The sequence below is a fragment of the Zootoca vivipara genome, chromosome 2, assembly GCF_965207765.1.
Source record: "Zootoca vivipara chromosome 2, rZooViv2.hap1.1, whole genome shotgun sequence".
Lineage (NCBI taxonomy): Eukaryota > Metazoa > Chordata > Lepidosauria > Squamata > Lacertidae > Zootoca > Zootoca vivipara.
This window is the reverse complement of record NC_142584.1, coordinates 50843385-50862541: the sequence shown is the minus strand read 5'-3', so window position 1 is coordinate 50862541 and position 19157 is coordinate 50843385. Positions and strand designations below refer to the sequence as shown.

Here is a 19157-nt window from a genome sequence, read left to right as displayed (position 1 = left end):
TTACACAGCCTGCTTGCCACAATGCCATTTTTCATGCTACCCAGCAATCCAGGGTGAGGATTATATGTGCAGACTGCAGGATTTAGAACCGGGCTTGACTTTAGATTTCCTTGAATTGGGCCTGCATCCAAACCCTTCTGTATAAGCTCCCTCTCAACAGTGTATTTGGTGAAGGGCACTTTGGAACAATGCCTGCTTTGCGGTTTATTCATCAAAAGACAAGGCATAAGTGACCTTCCTTCCCACAGTTTCTGTCTTCATCATTTGCAATTACTACCACTGCAAAGTGAAAATTGAAATGCAGGAATTTGTGAACTGCCTTATTATCAAAGACCAGATGGTGCTCCTTTACTCAAAAGAACCTCTGCCAACTGGAGACTTGGTGGTACCATGACAACTGGTGCAGAGAAACCTTAGATGATCATATATGATGATCATATATGGGGCCTATCCCAGCTTGGAGGGGGATCTCTGGGCAGAGGAGACAACCATTCTCCTCAACCCCCAACTGAGACAGCTGGTTTGGGGAAGGAAGGAAGGAAGCGGAATGGCAGTAGATGGATAATCACTATACTTTTTGCAGAATAACTTGCTATTTGGTGATATATATGCTTAAATATTCCCAACACTATTATTTTAGTATGCACCAACATGGCAACAAGTAATCAATGTCTTCTACGTTTTTCTCCTCATGTCTGCATCCCTAAAACGTTCAGTGGTAGGGATGGGGAAACCTCAGGCCCAGGGCCCAAATTTGGCCCCCCAGGCTGCTGCATCTGACTCTTGGAACTCTCCTCAGGCCATATTCCCTCCCAAGGCACAACCCTCATCCAGGCTGCTTTGCACTCTCCTTAAATGTTTTTGCCTGGCTGGAATCTGCCCTTCAACTCTGATAATGCTTCTTGCTTGACTGGATGGAGGACAGTATTTAAAACAGAAGCCTCAGGACGAGAGATCAAGGAATGCCAATGTAAACAGGTGTGTCTTCAAAATATCATGGAATGCCAATGAGGATGGGGCCTCTCATATTTCAGCAGGGAGTGCATTCCATAGTATTAGGCCCACTGGTGAAAAAGCCTGGCCTCCCGTAACCACAAGGCAATCATTCTTAGGCTGTGGCAAGACTAACCTGTAGAATGATATACAAAGTCTGCCTTCTATAATGAAATTATGAACAACCTAAAAGTTATTTCAACCTGCAAATAGGAAAAATAGGATACAGCAGAAAAAGGGATGCTGGGGAAACCTTGGCGGTGCTGACAACTAGTATCCTCTGGAACCTGGTCAGCAGAAACTGCTCTCGCCTTACCAACAAAATTTCATGGAAATTCAATTTTTCACTTCTCTGTTTGTTGGGTGCACTTTGGATTAGCATAACCAGAACTAGTCTATTATCATCTGGGTTGGATAGATCTCTTGGTTCCAGATCAGTCTCAAACACCCTAATGCCAAATGCCGCAAATGTATACTTTTAATGACACAGGGAATGAACATGTTGATAAGAGGAACAAATGGTAATTTGCAAATCTTGACTGTAGGAGAGCTGCCCTTAAATATCCAGCAGGCTAAATAGAGTTGTAGTTTCCGTTTATTCATGGGGTTTTGTTGTTGTTTGTTTTTTGCGGCTGGGGGCATGGAAACATCATTTTAGCCTTCAAGTGCTTAGGGAACTTGTCCCAAGAGGTTTTCAGAGCAACTAAGGTGGGACATGTGGTGCAATTTCTATAGTTTCTACATGTTCTGTAATTGCATGTCATTTCCTTAACTTTGTGGATGAGTAGTGCAGGATTCCACAATGCACCATTGTTCTGAATAGAATTTTTTTTTTTAGTTGATGACAAAATCCTGAAGATTTACAGAAGACCCTTCCCCAAGCTGGTACCTCAGGATTTTGGTGGCTACATAACAATTTGAGATTAGGGAAATGTGAGCTTGCTGGGCACTGGCATAGATTCCATTGTTCACTACTGCAAGGCAGGACCTATTTTGTAAAGGGGTGGGATTGGTCCTCTGCTTCCATTCTGAAGAAAATTGCAGCCTTGCTTATAGCAGCAAGAGCAGCTTGATTCCAAATAAACAGCTCTCCCACACCAGCAATGAACCATTTGTTTCAGAGTCTGTCAAAGGTGTCCCACAGAAGGCTGTGTGATCCTGTAACACACAATCCATTTGCCTGGAGCAGCTATGCACTCACTTCCTGTTTATTCTCCACTTGGACCTTTTCCTTCTTTTGTATTTATGACGTAATGATAAAGGCACAAAAATCCTGGCCTTCAAGGTTCCCAGGGGGCTGGGGAATTTCACAGAAATATGGTTAATCTCTCTCCTACAATGACATTTCATCTGTAAAACTACAGAGCTAGCACTCTTCCCATCTGGTGGTATGGCTGACAATTTCCCCTATAATGGGACAAAACCTGGCAATTTTCCTGCGGTGCAAAAGGAGACTGTGATTTTTCATTTTAGAGAGGCAGAAAGCAGAAGGGGTTTCTTCCCCTCCAGTGACATTTCATTGCTCCCAATATAATGAGAGAGGCTCAAGAGTTTTCTACAGGAAGAGCCACATCCAACCTCTGCAAGTTTTCCACGCTGGAAACAAGAGGAAATGTTTCAGTCATTTTGTTCTTACGCCAACAGCTGACCACCAGAAAATAAAGAGAAATTAGACAATCCTACAGATTTCTAGGGTTGGAACTCATCCAGATTCATGCTCATCCCACACCTAGAAAGCATGGGTCTGAGCGGTTTCCTGCTTTATCCCATGCTTTCTAGGCATGGGCCTGAGTGGTTTTGGACTTGCCTTGCTGCTTTCCCTGGAAAAATCAGATAAATTCGAGCAAATGTCAACCTGGAGAAAACCTGTTTGAAGTTTGCACCAATTCAGTGGCGAAGATCAAGTTTTCTTGGGGGAAAGCGGCCGGTAAAGGGCAAGTCTTGATGGTAGTTATGTTGATAGTCACTTACTGCTATTGCAGTAACCTAGAGCATGACCTTGATTTGTGATAATGCCTCTCCCTTGCCTAGATCGAGGATGGAACAATGTGAGTGGGTGGAGAAACCTCTAACCGCTGCATGGTTAGAAGGTAGCCTGCTGTACAATTTTACCTCTGGCTCTGCCCACCACTAGCATGTTATGGTCACTGAAAGGCAGCTGTCATGCTGAAAAAGGCTCCTTGCCTCTGCTGCAGAAAGTATATGAAGCTGCTACAAGAATCACACTATATGGCAGTATTACTCACATGGGAATGGTCATTTGGGAGAACCAGCACCTCCCATTTAAGTGCTGAAAAAAGGGCTGTTGGTTGCGCAAGCCATCATGGAATAGGTAAAGGTAAAGGGGCCCCTGACCATCAGGTCCAGTCGTGTCCGACTCTGGGGTTACGGCGCTCATCTCGCTCTATAGGCCGAGGGAGCCGGCGTTTGTCCGCAGACAGCTTCTGGGTCATGTGGCCAGCATGACAAAGCTGCTTCTGGCGAACCAGAGCAGCGCACGGAAACGCCGTTTACCTTCCCGCCGGAGCGGTCCCTATTTATCTATTTGCACTTTGATGTGCTTTCGAACTGCTAGGTTGGCAGGAGCTGGGACTGAGCAACGGGAGCTCACCCCGTTGCAGGGATTCGAACCGCCAACCTTCTGATCAGCAAGCCCAAACTCTGTGGTTTAACCCACAGCGCCACCTGGGTCCAGTTTGTAGGAAATGACGATTACACAAACACTGAAACCCAATCACACTGCAGCAAGAACGTTTAGCCGCAATAAAAGCGAGACTCTGCAGTTGCTGAGAATACAGGCTTGGTGGGATGTGAAATCCTATCCTTCTAAGGCACTGGAAAAGAGCTCAATAAAATCAGGACTATACACTCTGCCAAGTCTGGTCTGGGACCGTAATAAATTCAATTCAATATACACTCTGCCACTGGGTGTGTGAGGAGGGGGGGAGCTGGAACGTTTCCAGGAATCTTATCCTTGGCTCTAATGCACCTACCCAGAGGTGTGACCTTGATACTGCTTGAATATCACAGTACAGAAAACCCAGCCATGCTTTTTATGTCACTGCTGCCTCTACAATGGCCACCTGCCAAGAACGAAACAGTTCTGCAAAGAGTGGCTTCTCTCTAGGAGGAACTCCCAGAACAGCATGGGACAAGGAAGGTTGAGCAAGGGAGTTGCTTTCAAGGCCACACACAGTGGATTTATCTTGGTAACTTTTTAAGGCTAACTTTTTAGTACCCACAGTATTGTTGGGGGTATGTGGTTCAGCCAACACTGCCATATACACTTTGGAAAATTTCTGGGTGGCAGATTAAGGCAAGGAACATACTTTCTTTGACATAAAGCTGCAGATTCATTTGGTACTGCTGTAGATTGTGCATAGAAAGAGGTACATATTTCCAGTTGCACGGTACATATTCTAAGGCCAACCCATAGCAATGCATTAACAGGTATATCCACCTGTGACACGGAACAGAAACACAATTGGAAGGTGCTTCAATACAATCTGCATTTTGATTAAACACAACCAGTTATTAAATATTTCCTTTTGAAAATTCATCTATAAAGGCCAGAGTCACTTTTTGTTTTTGTTTTTTTGATCCCCGATGAACTGCCTCAATTCCAACTTGCAAGTCTGCTGAACCACAATTGACTGAGGTCCAATGCTTCTGAAGGATAGGGAAAAATCAATATCAGACGTCAAGGGAGAGGTCAAATTGAACTTGTTTTCACAATTGGCTTGTATGCGCTCTAAAGGACACTGCAGCAGCAGCAGAACAAAGAAACAAACCAAGCCAAGGTCTCTGGTTTTGAAAAAAGGGAAGGAAATGAATCCAGCCTGCTTCTTGATGCTTATATTATGAATCTGAGGTGGTACAATAATCAGACACTGGGAGGAAAGAGTGAAAAAAATTGTGGCTATCCAATGAACTCTAGTGATAGATATCAGGATATAATCATACGCTTGGAACAGCCATCTAATTGGGCTTCTGTGACATCTCCCACTAAGTGGAAGCGATAAAGCTGAAGAGGTCATTTTTGTAACCTGGTTATTAGGGGTTAGGGATTGATTCAATAGCGAAAAGAAAAGAAAAACTGCAAACTACTGCAGCATCATGGATGGGAGAAATGGCTATTTTCCTAGAAAAACAGCACCTTTGAGATATAAACTCTCTCAAGAGGAACATGCTCATATTTTATCTGTACTTTTTGTGGACAAAAGAAAATAAACAAAACATGACAAAACACATGCTAGGAGAATACACCAATCTAAACAGGAAAACATGCAGTCATTGTGAACCTCATCAGAGTTTGCATAATGGGATCAACATGTGCAAAATTCAAGGAGACAGAGAGGTCTTGTTCCGCTTCAGGAAATGGACGTAAGATCATGTGACAAAGGAGATCAGTCATAGAAAAAGGGAAGAAAACTTGTTCCGCACAGAAGTCCTGTTTTAAGTTCAGATGCAGCAACAAACCAGGCTTTGTCATTAGAGAAATGCACACGCTTGCATGTGCTCTCCTCCCACCTTCCTTTGTGCAAGAGGGTTTGATGCCGGTTTAAGGGCAAGCTATAGTTTCCACAAACCATAGTCTGCTGCATTCAGATGGAATGACAAACAATGGTTTGCAAAAACAGAAGCTAAAGACTACCAATCTCCTCCCTTTGAGCATGATGGAAAGAAGGGAACACATCCAACTATAGTCAGACCACCCCTCTAAAATATAGTTTGTTTATGCAAGACAAGCATTCTGATTCAATTGAATTAGCTGGTTCGCTGAGATTAAATCCCCCATGGATTCTTGGTTCAGGTATTAGAACAACTTGTTCTACTTTATAAATCCTGAGTCCAAATAATCTAGCTAAAATGACTCAGCCCCTTGAGAAATTCTTTACATAAGGGTTTAATCTGGATTAAAACATCTATGTAATTTAACGTAGACAAAAATAGTTAAGGATAACTCAACATCTACATCACACTTGTTCAGATTGAAAACTTAATCCAGTTATCCACTTAACTGTAAATCACTACTGGTTTCATTTTCTATTCTCTTTAGAGCATCAACTCGCCAACTTCTTTGAATATTTCACTTCAACTGCATTGGCATTTTCTCTTATTAAGTGATGCAGGTGGTGCTGTAGTAGAAACCACTGAACCTCTTGGGCTTGCTGATCAGAAAGTCAGAGGTTTGAATCCATGTGATGGGGTGAGCTCCCATTGCTGTCTCAGCTTTTGCCAACCTAGCAGTTTGAAAGCATACCAGTCCAGGTAGATAAATAGGTACTGCTGTGGCAAGAAGGTAAATGGCATTTCTGTGAGCTCTGGCACTCATCACAGTGTTCCGTTGCACCAGAAGCGGTTTAGTCATGCTGGCCACATGACCTAGAAAGCTGTCTGTGGACAAATGGTGGCTCCCTCAGCCTAAAGCAAGATGAGCGCCACACCCCATAGTTGGCTTTGACTGTCCAGGGATCCTTTACCTTTACCTTCCCTTATTAAAGGGGGAGAAGCATATAACCAAACTGATGTGTGAAAATGTGAGCTGAGTGAGTTCAGAATGTGGTGAAAGCACGCCCAACACACTACCCAACAAGCATCTGGCATCTTTGGGCCAGCATGGGAATGAACAGTGGGTTGTTAGCAGTGGTGGAGTTATGAAGCAGTCACACAACCATATCACCACATATTACTCTACATGGATGTGGTCAACCTCTATTTTCAACGTACCAATTTGAGAATGTGATGTGATCTTTTAGGTCAGGAGTGGGGAACCTTTACTCAGACTGAGGGCTGCATTCCATCATGAGCAATATTCTAGCGGTCACATGCCAATGGTGGGTGGGGCTAGAGGCGACATAGGCTCTATACTTGAAGGAGATGCAGAGCAGGGCAAGTGCAAGGAGGAGCCTGGGAGGTGGGGTGTGGCCTAGGGAAAGTCCTGATGGCCGGGCAGAGATGCCTGCAGGGCTGCACTTGCCACCCAGGCCAGAAGTTCTCAATCTCTGCTTTAGTAGCTACATTCATCTTAGTTGTTATAGAAAACAGTGTATGACCTGCAATTCAATATCACTCTTTCTGATTTGCTAAACCACCATTTAATAATTAAAAGCTGACTCCCAAACTGGAAGCACTCTTCAGACGGCAAGAAACGAAAAATGGGCTTTGGATTAAATTCTGAGGATCAGAATAACTTAGTTCAAAACCAATCTCTCTCTCCCGTCCTTTAAAAAAGCAATTAGCTGAATCTTTGCAAGAGATTTATTTCAATTCTGGCTGGAAAAGGAATCAGGCGGGGCTTTATAGCAATTGCACATCTCTCGTTCAGTGGGACAGAAAGCAATGGTGTGGGTCCCGCTCCCCATGCATTAAAGCAACTATTCATAAAATGCTTTGCCATTCCCTCTGTCTTCCACACCCAGGGATATCCCATGTACTTTGAGCTTTCAGTTTGACATTAAGATATCTGAGAACCCAGCGAACCAGAAATTAAAGTGAGCTCTGGGTGTTACTCATTCTGGCAGGAGGGTAAGGTTCGGTTGTACAGACATATAAACAGCACCAAGGTAAAAACTATTGTGCATGCTGCTCTTACTTTGGCAATCACAGCAGGAAGAGGATATATTCTAATCACTTCCAGCTGGTAATACTTTGCGTCAGAAGTAAGCTTGATAACTGATTACTAAGAAAAAACTAAGGTTTCTCCCCCCCCCCAATAAACCTGCCATTGAGATATATATTTTTATATAAAATAAGTACAAATCCTATTATCTCATTCATCCTTCTGTGGGCCAAAATATACTCACATTTGGAGTGCCTGTCACACAGGGCGGATGCTCGCATGTCGCACAGTCTTATTGTCCCCTTGCTGCTGCTGTAGACAAAGGTGTTGCAGTGGTGCGGATGGAATTCTGCAGCCGTAATCACTTCTGTCAGCTCCTCCATGTTTGCTGGTTTTATATCTACAATATCTGGCAGAAGTGAATCAAGGCAGAACAAATAGCACAGAGCATGATGTCCCAAGGAAGTGGGGAGGAGACAAAAGAGTGCCATATATCTGGACTGGGGAGACCTGGGTGGAACTCACTTCTCGTTTGTGAATCTGAAACTGGGCCAACTACTACCTTTCTGAGTAACATACTGGTGATGTTATGATAGAAGGGGATAATAAGAGAAGTTATCGCCTACCTGTCTGGGAGCCTGCATGTTAGCTCATTTACACCAAGCTATGGCTTGGGTTAATGTTATGTGTAAACGAGGGCAAACTGTGCATATTTATTTGTTTATATTTTGTTTATCAAAATATGTATATATTGCAGTTTCACAAAAATATCGGAGTGGTATACAACAATTCTAAATGCAATGAAAACTCACAAAAACAGAATTAAAACCATAGATCACTGGCTACTGCAAGAGAAAGGTTATCTGCACAAGCCTGGTGGTATAGGAAAGTTTTCAGATTGTCCACTGGAAGAGTTTTCCATAGGACTAGGCAAGAAACATGAAAGGCTCAGTTTCGTGTTGACATCAGATGAATCAGGTGTGATATAAGAATTCAAGTGGTCCTTAAGGTACTCTGGATCCATGTTATTCAGGGTTTTATAAATTATTACCAGAAACATATACTTGGCTTGGTAGTGCAGATGCTTTAACAACAGTGTTACGTATACCTGAAAGAACATCTCCACCCCCATCGTTTAGCCTGGACACTGAGATCCAGAGCTGAGGGCCTTCTGGCGGTTCCCTCACTGCGAGAAGCAAAGCTACAGGGAACCAGGCAGAGGGCCTTTTCGGTAGCGGCGCCCGCCCTGTGGAACGCCCTCCCATCGGAGGTCAAGGAGATAAACAACTACCTGACATTTAGAAAACACCTAAAGGCAGCCCTGTTTAGGGAAGCTTTTAATCTGTGATATTTTAATGTATTTTGCTATTTGTTGGAAGCCGCCCAGAGTGGTGGGGAAACCCAGCCAGATGGGTAGGGTTATAAATTAATAATAATAATAATAATAATAATAATAATAATAATAATAATAATGTCAATTGCCCCTACCAGCGGTTTAGCTGCCGCACTTTGGACTATAACTCTCTGCCAGTCCGATTGAGCTGATGTGAGTTGTAGTCCAAAACATCAGGAAGGTAGTAGCTTGGCAAAGGATGGTCTAGACCAAATCCTTCTCTAGCTCTGTCCCATTCAGTTGGAATGTTGTGCATATTATCGAGTCTCTTATGCCTCCTCATGCTGTAACATGCCGTGGTGCTAGAAAGAACACTCATTCAAAGCACATTGCTTTATCTGCCATCAACCATGTGTTAGGTGATTGACTCAAAATGAATCCTAACTCATTAGTCAACTAGGTTGCCCCCTGGCTGATGGTAGGCGCACAATAGATTTTCTATTTCAGAAAGCAAAATCAATCTGTAACACCATGGGCAATCATCTGAGGAAAATAAACAGACTAGTCAGATGAAATAAAAGGCAGAGGTAAGTCACATAAATACCAGCCACTTGCTCTCACAAAAGCAAGCTATTAGCTCCTACTTTTCCCTCGTCTCCTGGATTTTCTTTGTTGCTTGTATCGGAGCAGACACTCTCCATTCTCTGGCTAGTTGCCCTGGCATATGTAAAATATCCTCAGTGGGATTGTATTTTGGTAATTATAAATGTCCATCTGCAAGGCGACAAAGAACCCCAGCTCAGTCACCAAAACCTTACAATTTACCAGTAACCATGCTTTAACTGGGATAGGGCAGCTACCTTATGGCATTCATGACCTTAATGATGCAACAAAATAGCAAGCTGTCTATCATTAAATGTCTCCTTCCTTCTTTTCCTCTTAACAAATCTTTTAGTTTGGTATACATTAACAAAATTGTTCCTCAAAGTGGCAGCCTCATTGGTCTAGTTTGCACATAATGCTACACTATGTTTAATGTCAACCACAGTTAATGTTAATAAATCATGGTTTAGTGTCATGTGCGAATGAGGCCACTGGCTCCACAGAACCAAGGAATTCCTCTGATCAGGCTAAAGTCCAATTAGTTTAAGAAAAATTGCTTTTCAAATATGGTTTTCCTTAAAAAGGCCAATAAATTGATCCTCTCTGGCTGCCCATGATGCATGAGCCTAGGTCAAGAACTGAGGAGGTGGGAGTCAGGGCATGCAAGTGTTTCTAGAGAGCACTAGTTGAAATGGAGGTGGATTAGAACATGGAACTATAACAACTCCTTGTATGTTGTGAGTCTCCAGTACTGAGTGAAAATGAATGGAAGACCATTTGATTACAATGGACTGAACACAAGGTTTCCTTTCTAGAAGCCCATCTCCCGATCTTCCCTCCCTCCCTTAAACAAAAGTCTTTGCTGGTGAAAAAGGGTCTATAAGCCCTTGCCTAGAATATGCATTAGTTTTAACCTATGCAATCATGTCCTGACCACACTGGAACAGGGTGAAGTGAGAATCATCTGTGAAGGAAGACCTACTAATAATGCCCTACCTAGGGTATTACTAACCTGAATTTTTTTAAAATTTTATTTGCACAGTTCACACCAGGAAACACCAGGAACGGCTTAAGCAGGCTATGTTTCATCACATGGCCTGCCCAGGTTCCTTTGTTAGAATTGCATTAAACAGGTGATCATCATTCCACAACCTTTTCTGACTACTCGCTCTGGTCAGCTAATTTCCTGCTATATCTGCTTGGCTATCATCACATGATAACCCTCCATTATCCAGGCATTCTTTTGTTCAGTCTACTCATTCTCCACTGAAACTTGGCTAATTTCTTCTGTTAATTACATTACAGGGCAATGCTATGCTTGTTTATTCAGAAGGAATTCCCACTGTATCCAGTGGGGTTTAACTCCCTAGTCACTGTGTTTAACACTGCATCCTTAATTTCCTTTGCAGTATGGGAGAAGGATATTTCCTGACCTTGCCCCATTCTATAACTTCACAGCTCCACAGAAACCTCTCTGGGTTCCCACCTATTCCTCCCCTTTTCACACCCGCATAAACCTGTAGTCCTGAGAGAATGAAGCGCATATGCACAGAAAACATGTAAAAAGCAGGGCAATGAAAGACTATGAGGGCTAACTAGAGTTGTATCACCAATTCATAACACACTGAAGCAAACGGCAGAATCTGTACACTGACACCAGCTTCACCAACAATTGATCTTCAGAGAAAAAAAAAGTCTTTTCAATACAGAATTGGAGCAAAATTGAGATTGTGGCTAGGAATGTTTTGAGGATTCCCTGATTCCAAGACAAAAAATAAAGAGCAGCACCCCATACAAAAACAGGACAGTATATATCCAGGATGCAATGTGGTGCTTTCAGACCATATTATTTCCAAGCAAAATAACAGGAATTATCTGTCTGTCTTGGGTTTTTGTGTGTGTGTCTCACAGGGATGTTTGCATCCACACTAATTAAAACTCAGCCTGTGCTTCTTTATTGATTTTAGTGCAAGGAAAGCTAGCAGCTAGTAACTGCTTACTTTCAGATTACAACCGTTTGCTTTGGTTCAAGATGGAAGAGTTATGGTTCCTGCCCCCTGCAACCCCAACCCAAGGGACAAAATGAAACAGTTTAAAAAATCAGCCAAGGCATCACGCTAGAAAAGCTTTCCAATAATTGCTGCCGGGGTTGGTTTTTTTCAATTCTTCACATTTCGATCCAAGATAGAATCACAGATGGACACAATTGTAAGATTCAGGGTATTTATTGGTTTTTTTTTTCTCAGCTGGCCTTACCATTCAGAGAAAAAGCCCTGATAAGTGCAGATGATCTTTTGATGATTGGCTCCCTCAGTCATTGCTCTGAGATGGTGGCCACTGATGTCAAGCAGTTTTAGATTTCACACTACAAAAAACCCAGCATGGGCCAATTCTGTTGGCTTTGTGAAGCCTTAGTGTGGATAAAGGGGAGGAGGAGGGGAAAGCACAGAGGCATTCTTTGCCCCATACGGAAAACAAATTAAGTTCCTGCTGCTAACAGGGGCGAATGGGAGGTTAGGAACATCCTTCTCCTGTAGGGATTACTGAGAAAATGTGTCTGTGTGAAAAATACTTTCCTTAATGTAGCATTATATGATGGGGAAATTGAATAGTTGGATATACCACCCTCCTCATCTTCTCATAAATGAAACTTGTGTTTCAGAGAGATAAGGGATCCAATTCACTGGGGCATGTCCCCTTACACAAGTCCTATTGGAATGAGCACATGACTTCACAAGTTCTCGCCCTTATTGATAAATTTAAAAACTAGAGAATCACCAGGTCTAGATGGCATCTACCCCAAAATGATTAAAGAACTCAAATGTTAAATTGCTGATTTAACAAAGCTATGGAACTTTCCCCTAATATTAGCATCTGTAACCAGAGGGGCAGGAAGTGAGAAATGAAAGTTACAGGCCATTTGGTTTAACATCTATTCCAGGCAAGTTCATGGAAACCATTTTTAAAGACAAAATGTTCAAGCATATAGGAGAAAATGTGCTGGAAAAGAGTCAACATGGGTTCTGCAAACCATCTCCCTAACCTTTTAAAATTGTTTGAATGGGTAAGTAAGCAGGCTGATAGAAGTGACCTGGTAGACACTCTGTGTTGGTCTTCCAAAAAGCTTTTTGATAAAAGCCTTCTGATTAACCAAGCAGTCATGGAATAAATCAGGCATAGGTGAACTTGGCCCTCCAGATGTTTTGGGACTACAACTCCCATCATTCCTAGCTAATAGGATCAGTGGTCAGGGATGATGGGAATTGTAGACTCAAAGCATCTGGAGGGTTTTCTATGCCTAGAATAAATGGATGGGTCCTCTTATAGATCAGTAACTGGTTAAAAGAACAGAAAGCAGAGATTAGGCATAAATGGACAGTTCTCCCAATGGAGGGATCTGAGAAGTCCCACAAGGATCAGTATTGAGGTTGGAGCTTTTTGAGCTTATTCATAAATTACATGATCAATGAGGTGTCCAAGTATACTTATGACTTTGAATTATTCTGGATTGGGGGGTGGGTAAGGATTGTGAAGCACATCAAAAGGAATTCATCAAACTGGGTGAATAGACAATAATATTGCAAGTGCAGTTCAACAGAAGAGTAAAGTGAGGCACACTGAGGCAATAAATAAATAAATCCTAATCTCTACAGGTTTGAACTGACAGTGATTGATCAGGAAAGCAACCTTGGAGTCATGGTGGATACCTTGATGGAAATATTGGCAAAGGATGTGGCAGCTATGAAAAAGGTGAAGTCCATGTTATGGATAATTAGGGGAAAGTTTGGAAAAATATGCACTCCAAGATCAGAGGAAGCACATCTCTGAATACTGGTTGTTGGGGAGTAACCAGCAGGGCATCAGACACCCCCAAGCAAGCACAAACGGCAACCTATTCTATTGGTGGCAACAAACTGCTTCTTTCAAACCCGGTTTCAGCTGGGAGGGATGGGGCTACAGGCACCAGGAAACACCTCTCCGAGTAGTTGTGCACTCCCAGGCAACACGTTGGCAACCCTTGCTTTAATAAATCTCTCAACCTCCTAGTTGCAAGACTGGAGTAAGAAACACTGATTTGTATTATAGTGTTGCACATCGGAGCACAAGAAGCTGCCTTATACTGAGTCAGACTTACTGGTCCATCTCAGTATTATCTACCCTGACTGGTAGCTGCTCTCCAGAGTTTCAGACAGGCACATTCCCAGCCCTACCTGGAGATACTGGGGCATTCTGCACTCTGAATCTGTGACCTGCTGCATACACAGCATATGCTTGACCACTGAGCTATGGCCCTTCGCCTTGTGCTAAGCTTATTATGTGTGTGAAATACTTTGAACGTTCAATAAATATTAACGTTCATGGTGAAACCATATGAAACGCTTTCTCCCAGTGACAGTCAATGTCCAGAGAGGTTTCCCATCCCTGGTCTGCATGTGCAATGCTTCCTCACCACTGCTTGGCTTCTTTGTGCCATGGAAACACTTCCTGCCATGTTGGTGATGTTCTTGTTTCAAGCTGTTTCAACCAAACGGGACAGAAATAATCTGGCGATAGTGTAAAAAAGAAGTGCACTGTCTGTCCATAGATTCCCAGTCTTGCTAATACACTTCAGTACCTGCCTGTAATATCTATGCTGCCAGTCTTCTTGTCAGCTGGAAGGATGGTCCTTCAATTAAAATCACGAGCCGGGAAACCAAGAAATATGGGCTCTTTCCCCAGCCTAGCCAAAGAATCGCCTTAGCTGCATTATTTGCATTACTACTGATATGGCATTGAATTTTTTTATCCTTATTTTGCTTTCATCGAACACTGTATCTCTCACAGCAATTTACTAAGGAGCAGGACGTGGGAGTGAAATCAATGCATAGGAAAAAGGCAGCAAGTACCGGTATACACATCACATGCAAAGTCACTGGCAGAGCTCAGAATGAAAAGAATAACATGTGTGATTTAATTTTGCCTACAGAGATGCTTTGATTTAGCTTCTCAAGCCATGCAACTAGCCGCCCAGAGTGGCTGGGGAAACCCAGCCAGATGGGCGGGGTATAAATAATAAATTATTATTATTATTACAGCAGCCTCACTGACCAATGAGACTACTCTGGAGGAAGTGGTTTTAGTGGATCTAGCTTCTTTAGAAATTATAAATTTGATTTATTTGTGGGCTTTGCACAAATGATGCTTCAGGTATGTCAGATGGCATTATTATCATGGACCTATAGGAAGATTTGTCAACCTGTATTAATTTACTAAAAATATATTGCAAATGGCACGAATGCAAACAGAGGTTTTGTGACATGCACCATATCTGAATTAGGATGAACCTCCTCCCTCGGCATAATTTTCACTTACAACTCAAGGAGGATTTCATCCTGGCTCTCTAAGGGACAAAGGGCAGGTTCATTAATCCACTGCATGCCCCAGGGGATATTGAGACCTTGTTAAATAGAATCTGCACTTGACCAAGGAAGGATCTGTCGGCACACATGACACAGTTCTGATATTGAAAATGTTAAGCTCATTGACTTCAGTGGGAATTTCTGTACATAAGTAGCTTAGAAATTGCAAATCCCTTAACTCACCATGCACACACAAATAAATAAGCAAATAAATATTAATATGTTAATGGATACAACTCAGTGGCAGAGCACCTACTTTGCAAGAAGATGGTGCCATTTAAATCCTTTGTGTGTCCAGGTAAGGCTCCTATCTGAAACCCTGGGATGCCACTGCCAGTCAGTATAGAGCAGGGATGGAAAACCTGTGGCCCTCCAGATGTTCATAGATTGCAACTCCCACTATCTCTAACCACTGGCCATCTTGCCTCAGACTGACAGGAGCTGGATTGTAGCCACATTTGGAGGGCCAGGGATTTTCAATCCGTAGTGCAGATCATCTTGAACTAGACGGGCCAACCGTCTGAGTTAGCATAAGCTTCCTATGGCTACCCCACACATTTAAATGGACATACTGTATACTGACTCAGTGGATAGGCTGATATTATAGTGACAAATCTCATAGCTAGGGCCAACAACAATTTCCCCCCTAACAGGCCAGCTTTGTCTTAGATTTCAGTAAATAAGTGATACTTCACTTTTAGTCTGTTCTTTCTGGAAACATCTAATGGGCCATGGGTGGTCCAAAACATTTTGGCACCTGAGGCAAACCACCAGGAAGGAAGGGGTGAGCGAAGAAGATCTACTGAAGGCAGCCCTGTTTAGGGAGGCTTTTAATGTTTAAGAAATTAGTGTATTTTAATGTTTCTGTTGGAAGCCGCCCAGAGTGGCTGGGGAAACCCGGCCAGATGGGCGGGGTTAATAATTAATTAAATTATTATTATTATTATTATTATTATTATTATTATTATTATTATTATTATTACTTCAGGAAAGAGGAGGGAGGGAAATAAAGATTGGCATTGGGATCTGTTGCCCATGCAGATCCTGCAGCCTGAGGTGGTCGCTTCACCTTGCCTCATGTGCTGGCCCTGCACGAACCAAAGATGTGCTCTCCCAGAACCTTATTTTGCAAGGAATTTTGTGCATTACACGAGGACGCAAAATGTAACTAGCCAAGTTAGATTGAATTTATTGATTTTATTTGGTACATTTTTGTGCATGATTGTTATGTTCCCTTAACAAAATTATTCATATTTTGACACTTGGCCTTAATTGTAATAGGAAAATTATCTTAACAATGTTTTGTTTTGTTAAGTTCTGTGTCTCTGGCCCTAAACTCGAAGCATCTCTCTTTTCCCTGGAACTGGGCTAAAGAAAGGGGAAATAGATGGGCGGGCTAGGGTGTGGCAGGAAATTCATCCTGTCTATTGGCAGTCCCTGTTAAGTCTTCTTTTTTGGTGACCACTTAATACGAACTTTCCTTCCAGATTCAAATATCTGGATTTAACTGAATAGGTCTTTGCCATCACATCTACTTTGTGCTTTGCGCAAAGGAGGCACATCTACTTCATAGGAGCTTTCCCCCGACTCTAGAAATATGTTAGTGTAGTCTTGTAGTGGGATAAGTCTTTTGATCATCAGTACCAGAAGAAACGGATGAGCCTTTCCCTCAGTCCAGTGCCATGGATCTTTCACGGGATCCCATGCACCAGTGGAGCACAGAATTGGGCTGTTAGATTTTAGCTTCTCTTTCATCACGTTTCCAGACTGGAAATTAGTTATGCATTTTAAAGAATCAATTTGTTCTTGCAAATGAATAATAGATGGGCCCAACATGAAATGTGCCGGGTTGCAGCTCCGCAACTGTGGGTGCTGCCCCACTGCACACAGTTTCTTTTGTGAGCACATGTTGTTTAGATGGGACACACACACACACACACAGTGATAACATAGTTTAAAAGGGCCATGTTGTGCAAGAAGTGCAGGCTTTCTGCAGTTAATGTGTAATGCAGGCTCACACAACTTATGCTGTATCCACCCAAATGTGGCTTGATAAATGTCCTGCTTTTTCTGCCTGCATAAAAAACACCCTGAACATTTACTGAGCTGAAGGTGTGTCCCCTAAACTACAACTCCATTGACATGCCCACTGCATAACTGGAGACGTAAGCATGGGCACACACACTTCAACACTTACACACTTGCTATTGCAAACACTAGTGGAAGGCCCATGTAAACAAGCTACCATGTTAAGTGTGAAGCAATTCTAAATTGACCAGAATTTGGGGGAGAGGGTAACAGGAGAAAAAGGGGAAATGATGACCTTCCCCAGTGTAACCTTCTTCTAAAATAAAAGTGCATTTCTCTTCCTGTCAAAACCAACTTAAATATTAAAAAATGGGCAAAGACAAGGGTTTTCAAATACATTCCTTACCCACAGAAGCTGCGATTCTAAAAATAGCTCTGAGGCATATGCATAATGCCTTCACTATTTAGTAATTAGTAATTGGCCCTGCACATATCATGCTATATAAATGCTAAGCACATCATCATCATCATCATATTTAAAGCACTTAGCTTTGTCTGGATCACACATATTATCCATTACAGACTTTTCACTCTACAAGACGCAATTGGCAATTTTGCAACTGTCCACTGTTCTCCAGTGCACAGAATTCAAGTAGGCATCTATACACTCAAATCTGTAATAACCAGGGAGACACTTTAGGGATGGGACAGTATTTGTCACATGCTGACAGGTTCCATCTATGGCTCACTGACAGACCAGAAGGCTTCCTTCATTAAAAATACACCATGTTGATGGTGTGGGTTGTTACAATCCTTTGCAAGAATGAAATGCTGCAAAGGTCCACAAGCTTTTGCAAAAACACAAGACCCAGGGTTTCCCCATAACTCTCCCTCAGAATGCATACAGAGGGCCAAAACTGGGTTTGGTGGATCACACCAACTGTGACAAAAAGGTAACTCTCATGGAGAAAATAATGAACTAATGGATCATGTCCGTTAAGCACGGCATTGTCAGCTCTATTGAGAAGAAAGCAACCACAACAACCCACTGTCAAAAAGACAAGCTTTTCTCAGTTTTCAGTATGGCTTTCTTTTAACAGTAATTCCTTTTAAGGCTGCTTTTAGCATATATTTAAACTCACAGCAATCCACTGTTGGCTGATGCAGGTTGCCGTTCCACAAGAAATGAACAGCAGTGCTGTCTGCCTATGGGAAAGCATGCCATGTTATAATACTCAACTATCCCAGAATGTCAACTTACTTGTGCGTGTTAGATGGGACATATCTTCAGCTGACCCAAAATTACACAGGTTGCGTAATAGCTTTAAAGCAGGGTTTCTGAAAATCCTGCAGAACCTGCCAAGTTAACTGAAAATTATGCAGTGGGAATTTGCTAAACAAAATGCAAGCAATGAATGAAAGGATAGATCAAAATGCTTAATTGGTTCCTTTGGGCCAGTGCTGTATTTGCATGTCTCTTTGGAAGCATCATCATCTTTTTAGAGCAGGGATGGGGAAGCTGTTAACTGGACTCCAACTCCCATCAGCCCCAGCCAGGATGGCCAATGGGCAGGGGTGATGGGAGTTGTGGCCCAGCAGCATCTGCAGAGTCCTGGGTTAGCCACCCCTGCTTTACAACGTGCATGAGGATCTCCCCCACCCACCTCGAAGGGGCCCAAGTGAAATGTGAGGTGTTGTGATCAGGTGAGTCATGGAAATGATGCTTGGATGGCCAATGTTATACAGTGGTACCTCGGTTTATGAACACAATTGGTTCCGGAAGTCTGTTCATAAACTGAAGCGTTCATAAACTGAAGCGAACTTTCCCATTGAAAGTAATGGAAAGTGAATTAATCCGTTCCAGACGGTCCGCGGAGTAAGCGTTCATAAACTGAAGCAAACTTTCCCATTGAAAGTAATGGAAAGTGGATTAATCCGTTCCAGATGGGTCCATGGAGTACTTAAACTGAAGCGTTCATAAACTGAAGCATGGGTGTAATTGGTTCCAGAAGTCTGTTCATAAACTGAAGCGTTCATAAACTGAAGCGAACTTTCCCATTGAAAGTAATGGAAAGTGAATTAATCCGTTCCAGATGGGTCCGCGGCGTTCATAAACCGAAAATTCATAAACCGAGGTGTTCATAAACCGAGGTTCCACTGTATAGGGCATTAGGTGTTGGTTGCAGTTGTGAGGGTATTTGGCGGTGAGCCTTTGGCTCGTGTGGCGGTTAGGTATTGG

The 19157-nt window shown here is 42.6% G+C and overlaps 1 protein-coding gene across 3 annotated transcripts in view; it reads right to left on the bottom strand.

Moving 5' to 3' along the window:
• The window catches only part of PPP2R2B (protein phosphatase 2 regulatory subunit Bbeta), a 228960-nt gene that overhangs the window by 14096 nt on the left and 195707 nt on the right, over positions 1 to 19157 (bottom strand). For all 3 annotated transcript variants that reach the window (XM_035105326.3, XM_088661852.1, XM_035105327.3), the window contains exon 6: positions 7800 to 7964. In XM_035105326.3, coding sequence (XP_034961217.1) covers positions 7800 to 7964 — 165 coding nt within the window. The remainder of the gene's footprint in view (positions 1 to 7799; positions 7965 to 19157) is intronic.